General features: G+C 46.6%; 1 protein-coding gene across 3 annotated transcripts in view; it reads left to right on the forward strand.

Moving 5' to 3' along the window:
- Window positions 1–1,161: 1,161 nt before the first annotated feature.
- Window positions 1,162–7,322, forward strand: part of glyr1 (glyoxylate reductase 1 homolog (Arabidopsis)) — a 16,968-nt gene continuing 10,807 nt past the window's right edge. The window contains exons 1-7 of one of the 3 annotated variants that reach the window (XM_068724829.1): window positions 1,162–1,261; window positions 2,504–2,540; window positions 2,649–2,728; window positions 2,822–2,960; window positions 4,690–4,800; window positions 6,142–6,225; window positions 7,178–7,231. In XM_068724829.1, coding sequence (XP_068580930.1) covers window positions 1,224–1,261; window positions 2,504–2,540; window positions 2,649–2,728; window positions 2,822–2,960; window positions 4,690–4,800; window positions 6,142–6,225; window positions 7,178–7,231 — 543 coding nt within the window. In that variant the 5' untranslated portion in view covers window positions 1,162–1,223. The remainder of the gene's footprint in view (window positions 1,262–2,503; window positions 2,541–2,648; window positions 2,729–2,821; window positions 2,961–4,689; window positions 4,801–6,141; window positions 6,226–7,177; window positions 7,232–7,322) is intronic. The other 2 variants (XM_068724830.1, XM_068724832.1) reach the window with 2 other exon arrangements.

The following is a 7,322-nucleotide window of genomic DNA, read 5'->3' on the forward strand; positions in this document are numbered from 1 at the left end:
GCCACTCCCAGAATAATGACTTAGACCAAAGGACCCATAACCATGGGCGTCTCACTAGTTGGTGGCAGTAAGTCCTTAAAAAGAGCTGAGAGTAGAAACACCCTGACTACAGCTTGTTAAATCATAAGTTCAAATATCAAATGTAATATAGATTTCTTTATGATTGCTAAAATGAATTAGTCAAAACTAAAGTCACTTTGTAAAAACTCTTCACACAGTCAGTGAAACAGGACATGTTTTGTAATAGTAAAAATATGCATAAACAACTGTGTGTCCTTGCTGTGAACTGTAAATAACAACTGTAGCTTCTTCATTTGACCTTATCTGGAGTCAAGAAAGTTGAAACTATGCAAGAATGAGGATTCTGTCCTCCTCTTTCCTGAAGGGTATGAAACTGTGGGGACTCAGCTAAATACTGTAGATAAGCCCTTGTGGGTGTGACTCCCTTGACAGATAACAACTGTATAAAGAGTATTGAACAATGATGTGAGGTGAGGTTGGTGGCTGGTGAGGCTCTGACTCTACATAAGTCAGATTTACAAACATATGAATCCAATAGAGCAGCTTACATCACCATTCAACTGGCAGCCTGTACATTGACTACTGGTTGTTTTTCATATCAGCATTCTTTACACACACACATAGGTACGGTACATATTTGATTCCACTGGGAGCGTTTAGTGGTGGGACACAGGTATGGATGCTGGACTCCATACCTGTAAATAAATCCGCCAGCCTCACCAGGGACAGAGACAGAGAGACCAGAGACAGAGACCAGGGACGGAGACCTCTCTCTCTCTCTGTCTCTCTCTCTCTCGCTCTCTCTCTCTCTGTGTATGTGCAATGTTGTGTCAAGATCCTTTACAGACAGGGACATCTTGAAGCAAACACTGTGTCATGGGACGGAGGGATGGAGGGACAGAGGGACGGAGGTGGAGTTTGGAGGGTGTTCTCGCAGTGGACGGAGAATGGCGTGAGTGCTGCAGGGCACTGTAGCGAAAGAAACGGCATTATTTTTAAATACATTGATGAACAGGGATGAAACTTTTACTCTGAAACTGCACACTCCGGTACAGTAGGTGGCGGTGTGCACCTATTCAAGTTGGTTGCGATCCGCCACTGAAATTAGAGAAGAAGAAGCAGAAGCAGAGAGGAGCATGTGATTAGTGGGTGTGTGTTGTCTTCCCCCCTCAGTCAGTGCGACGTTTTATTAAAGTTGTAAGATGGCGACGGTGCATCTGCGGATCGGGGATCTGGTGTGGTGAGATAACCTTTAAATATAGTCCGACGCCTCCAGTCCCGCTGGGTGTTCTTGCGCTGCATGCAGTAGTGATCGATTAATTAGTTCACGGTTAGTGTTTATGCTGGTGTTAACGAAGCGGTAACGGAAGTGTTCGTGTTCCCGGTTAACGTTAGTTGGTAGTGAACCCAAACAAGTCGCTAGCCGAGCTGACTCAGCCAGCAGCCATCGTTAGCTGCTAGCTAGCGGACAAGCTACCGGAAAGGAACTTTACTTTATTTCAGAACGCAGGCCGCTCTTCACGTCTTGTCTTTCTTGCGCTGATCGGTTTACCTGTAAAGCTTCGACACACAGTTTAAATGCTCATTGTTGTGGTCTGTGAATGCCGTTTCTAGCGCTGCTGAAGCGGATATGTAACGTTAGCTAACTGTTACTGTAACGTCAGCGGGCTTCACGTTGGCTCGTCTTCCGTGTTAACCGCTGCAGACAACCGTCGTTTATCTGTGGTGATGGACGAGTCTGCTTGGAGTCGGTCCGCGGTGGTGTGATCTCTGTAAGAGACCACATCTGTTCCATACGAGACACTATTGCGTGTTAGCAATACGCATTCACGTTACATAACATGCTAGCATCTCTGGTAAGACCCCATTAATCCTCACGTTTCCGTAACGTAAGAAGTGACTGTTTGTGTTACCTTGTGAACGTTTTATGAAGCTGCTTTGAAAGTCTTCGTCTCTTTAAACGTGGCCAGCTGACACACTGCTGAGTAGCATTCATCTCCTGTGGCTGTGTTGTAAGTGTGCGTTACAGCAGTTGCTGCTTTAGTTGCTGTTACATCTCTGAACACGCTGCTAAAACCGGCAATGTGCAAGAGACAATGTTGCAACTGATGAGGACATAACTGCAACTAAGACGACAAGTAGAACCCTATTAGCACTGCCTGACTATATATATATATATATATATATATATATATATATATATCCATGTATAAACGTATGTACCTATACATACGCATAGAATCGGGACCTGATAAACCAACGTGAAACAGTGCTTTTAAAAGTGGATACAGATGATGGTATCTCAACAGGAAGTGCATTCCACAGTTTGGAAGTTCTGACAGCAGAAGCCCGGTCCCCTCTGGTCACAGGAGTGGACCTGAGGAAGCGTCCGAATCATCAGCTCCTCGCAGCGTGTTGTGATGTGTGTCGGTACTAGCGAGACAGACGTAGACCACGGCTAAATATGTCCCTCTTCTTTCAGGGGGAAGCTTGGTCGTTACCCACCATGGCCAGGGAAGGTAAGGACTGAGAACATGCCGACGGCCGGTCGGAGGCAAATTAGATTCCGACATCGGCACGACAAATGATAGGCTTGTGTTGGATTACTATATTTATTTACTTTTCAGGTCGTAAGCCCTCCCAAGGACTTGAAAAAGCCCAGAGGCAAAAAATGCCATTTTGTAAAATTCTTTGGAACTGAAGACCAGTAAGTATGGATAGTGAGATTCCTGTTCTGACTCGCCTCACATGTACTTCTTCTTCAAATGTGTGACAGTTGTGTTTCTGTGTGCCCGTCCAGTGCCTGGATCAAAGTAGAACAGCTGAAGCCCTACCATGCCCACAAAGAAGAGATGATCAAGATAAATAAAGGCAAGCGCTTCCAGCAGGCGGTCGACGCAGTGGAAGACTTCCTAAAGAAAGCAAAGGGGAAAGAACAGGTGAGGGGGTGTCACATGTCATACGACACACGCGTCATATGACACGTCATACGACACACAAGACATGTCATACGACACACGCGTCATACGACACATGTCATACGACACACAAGACATGTCATACGACACGCGTCATACGACACATGTCATACGACACACGCGTCATACGACACACGCGTCATATGACACATGTCATACGACACACAAGACATACGCCACACGCGTCATACGACACATGTCATACGACACACAAGACATGTCATACGACACACGCGTCATACGACACATGTCATACAACACACAAGACATGTCATACGACACACGCGTCATACGACACATGTCATACGACACACAAGACATGTCATACGACACGCGTCATACGACACATGTCATACGACACACAAGACATGTCATACGACACAAGCGTCATACGACACACAAGACATGTCATACGACACACGCGTCATACGACACATGTCATACGACACACAAGACATGTCATATGACACACGCGTCATACGACACATGTCATACGACACACGCGTCATACGACACGCGTCATACGACACATGTCATACGACACACAAGACATGTCATACGACACACACGTCATACGACACACACGTCATACGACACGCGTCATACGACACATGCGTCATACGACACATGTCATACGACACACGCGTCATACGACACATGTCATACGACACACGCGTCATACGACACATGTCATACGACACGCGTCATACGACACATGTCATATGACACACACGTCATACGACACATGTCATACGACACACAAGACATGTCATACGCCACATGTCATACGACACACGCGTCATACGACACGTCATACGACACACGCATCATACGACACACAAGACTTGTCATGCGACACAAGACATGTCATACGACACGCATCATACGACACATGTCATACGACACATGAGACATGTCATACGACACGCGTCATACCACACGTCATATGTCACACGCGTCATACGACACACGAGACATGTCATACGACACGCGACACATGTCACACATCACACGACACGCGCGTCATACGACACATGAGACATGTCACGACACGCGCGTCATGCGACACCAACACATGTCGTACAACACGGCTAGTTCAGAAAAAGAAACCACACACATGGTCTGTTACCTAAATATTGGCTAATGTCCCGACATACATCCCACATATGGAATGAGATAACAGAAGTCATGTGTCTGAAAGATCTGGTCTGAAATCTAGTACTCATTTTGCAAGCTGCACAAGCTGTGAAACATTTTCATTTTTGCCTAAAAGTCTCTTAACAATTGAATATGTAAATGAAATGTTACTCATCATAATTCCTGATGATTTGGTTATTGAGTATAAACGCTGTTGTCACCACAGCAGAACCAAAACCAACACAGATGTGGAACCTACTTGTTTCCAGCACTGAAACTGATGGAATGAAATGAAGGATTACTGGAGGGAGACTTGCTCCACCAAGCCTCCTCATCAAATGCTCCTCGGCGTTTATTCAGGTGGACACGTGGTCTCTGCTGAGGCTGTCTGCCCTCCAGAATGAGTGCACTCATCTGGGAAATCAATTATCCTTCTGTTCAGTGTGTGACCTGCTTATTCTAGAACCATCCTGCGTTCAAACCGTCAGACTGCGGGGAAATGTCTTCAAATGCAGAAATAGCAGCACAAAAGGATAACCTGTGTTTTTAACAGAACTCGGACGGCAAAGGAGACTCAAAAGGAAAGAAGACACCCAACAAGCCACTGAAGATACTGGAGGAGGATGATGAGGATCTCAGTGCCCTGAAGGACCCCTCTGAGAAGGTCTGTAGGACTCTGACAAGTTCAACCAGTGTCCTGTAAAGCTTTAGTTCAATAGAATCTTACTTCAAATATCCGCCATTTACAAAAGACAAACACAGCAAAATGAGGACCGGGAAAAGGTGATTATCAAACGGCTCCATTCTGGCAGAATGTAGTCGGGATACTTTTGGTCAATACTGAGCTCATTGACTTTGGAAACATTGTGCACATAGGAAGACATGTTGTTCATGTTAAATACATTAAGCTGTGCCCTTTGAGAGCAGAAGGCTAGAGATTTCACATTAACAACTTAATCACAAACGCATTGTTTTCATAGATATGAATGGTGAGGACAAAAAAAAAGTTACACCCACAAAGCATGGTGAACAAGCACGGGGCCCCGTCCCTCCCTGCAGGCAGAGGGGGCCCAGAGAAGTCCCCCTGATGGCAGCTGTAAAGCTCCCAGTCGAAGCGTCTGTCCACCGGTCCACTGGTCCACTGGACAGACGGGAGCGTGCTGGATTCATTACACGAGACATCGAGAGACAGAATGCAGCGCACTAATCCTTTTCATATCGATTATCTCGTTTTTTTAATCATTGGATGCCACAATCGTAATTGAAAATAAATTATGATTTATCGCCCAGCCCTCCTATAAAATGAGATCTGAGATCTCTAATTCTACTCCCCTTCATTAGCCCAGCATTAGCCTCCACCGCTAAATCAATGTGAGCAAAGTGTGTCCACCAAACCTACTATGTGCATATAATGATCCACAATTCACAGTGATCCCACCTCTGCTAGACCTGCGTCGTGACAGGCTAATGCAAAACTTAATTCTGGGTCTTCCACTATGGACACTAGTGAGTGAGTGTTTCTGTTGACATCACATGGAACCAGCAGTATTTCAGGTAAAGGTCCCTGTTAAGCAATATCTTTGTATAATAAAGCCCCATGTTTGATCTAACTCTTAGATACAATGACTGATAATGTGAAACAGTCACGCAGTCCTGCAGATAAGGACGTGTCACTCAGTTGGAGTTGTTGGGACAACAAAAGCACTCATCGTCTCTATCATGAGGTTCTTTAATCGACTTCATGAACCTGGATCTGGGACGTCTTCCAGTAGGACATGTGGAGCTAGTGTGGTCTCAACACGGCGCGTCTGACATCGATGCGGATCACTTTGCTTTTATCGGTGCAGGTTTTGAAATGGAGACGTCTGCCTCCATCCCAATACAGTGGAGGTGAAATGAATTGTACATTTGGTCCTCCGTGTATGAGCGTCCCCCCCCACAGCAGACCGCTCCCGATTCACCGTTTGATTTAGAAAGGTGAATGTGTGTCTCTCTCCTCCTCAAGGACCTAACTGACTCTGACCCCGAGCCGTCCACTCTTGAGAGGCTGGGGGCCGGACCCGGCTCAGGATTCACATGGGAGAGCAGTGTAGGTGAACTCCTTCCCCCACAAGCCTGCCTCGCCTTGCTTGTTCTTCTACCTGACCTTCAGCTTTGGCTTTAATCACCAGCAACTGCAGACCTTCACTTTCTCACCTGTGTGGTGCTCACTGACTGCTCAAACTGTCTCTGTATGTGGAGGATCAAAGGGAGGCGGAGGTGTGATTCAGCTGACCCACAAATGTGACTTCTTCATCAGCTTCCTGCTTTCTAGGAGTGACTGGTAGTAATGGGACTCACCCTGCTCTTCAGGACCACTTCTGACCACTCTGAATGTCATCTTAAAGTGTGTGTGTGTGTGTGTGTGTGTGTGTGTGTGTGTGTGTGTGTGTGTGTGTGTGTGTGTGTGTGTGTGTGTGTGTGTGTGTGTGTGTGTGTGTGTGTGTGTGTGTGTGTGTGTGTGTGTGGAGCTGATCACATCTGTACCTGAGTGACATTGTGAAGCCTCTTCACCAGAGGACTCGTTCTTGGACCGTCTGCTACAGAAACAATGTGTTATGCTTTGTGATGTGCTTGCTGTGTTTTCATATGATCACCTTCCTTCTACCTGCCTCCTTCCTTACTGGGGGATGATGGCTTGTGCTCAGTGTAGAACTGTGACACAACGAAGTCCACCTGTAATCGTATAGCGCATGAGCACGTGTAGAACGATTCTTCCTGCTCTGCATTGGTGTGAGTATCCACGCTGTTGCTTTTTAACCTGAATGACCTGTGCAGCAGCTGACAGGCTTCTCACTGCTGAGAGAGAATGGTAAAACGATTCAGTCTTTATTCATTAACGCTCCAGGCCAAAATCAGATGTCTAGTCCGTGGATGAATCGCTCCCAGACGTCTCAGTGTGAGGTCCACGGCGGGAGCCCCGGTGAGGCAGCGCCGTGGACTCGATGGTCTGTCGGCATGTAGACAGAACGCCGTCACAGTGATCTCTTCTTCTGTTGCAGCCTGTGAAGGACGACCCACATTTCCATCACTTCCTCCTCAGCCAGTCTGAGAAGGTAAGAGGAAGCACGCTCAGTGTGGTGACATCTCCTTCACCCTAGCAGAGGTTCCACATTAACCGTGTCTGATCTCGTCTCAGTCACCAGG

Source organism: Cebidichthys violaceus, unplaced genomic scaffold (genome assembly GCF_023349555.1).
Source record: "Cebidichthys violaceus isolate CVI_PGR_0920_01 unplaced genomic scaffold, fCebVio1.0.p SCAF_32, whole genome shotgun sequence".
In the NCBI taxonomy this organism is placed as follows: domain Eukaryota; kingdom Metazoa; phylum Chordata; class Actinopteri; order Perciformes; family Stichaeidae; genus Cebidichthys; species Cebidichthys violaceus.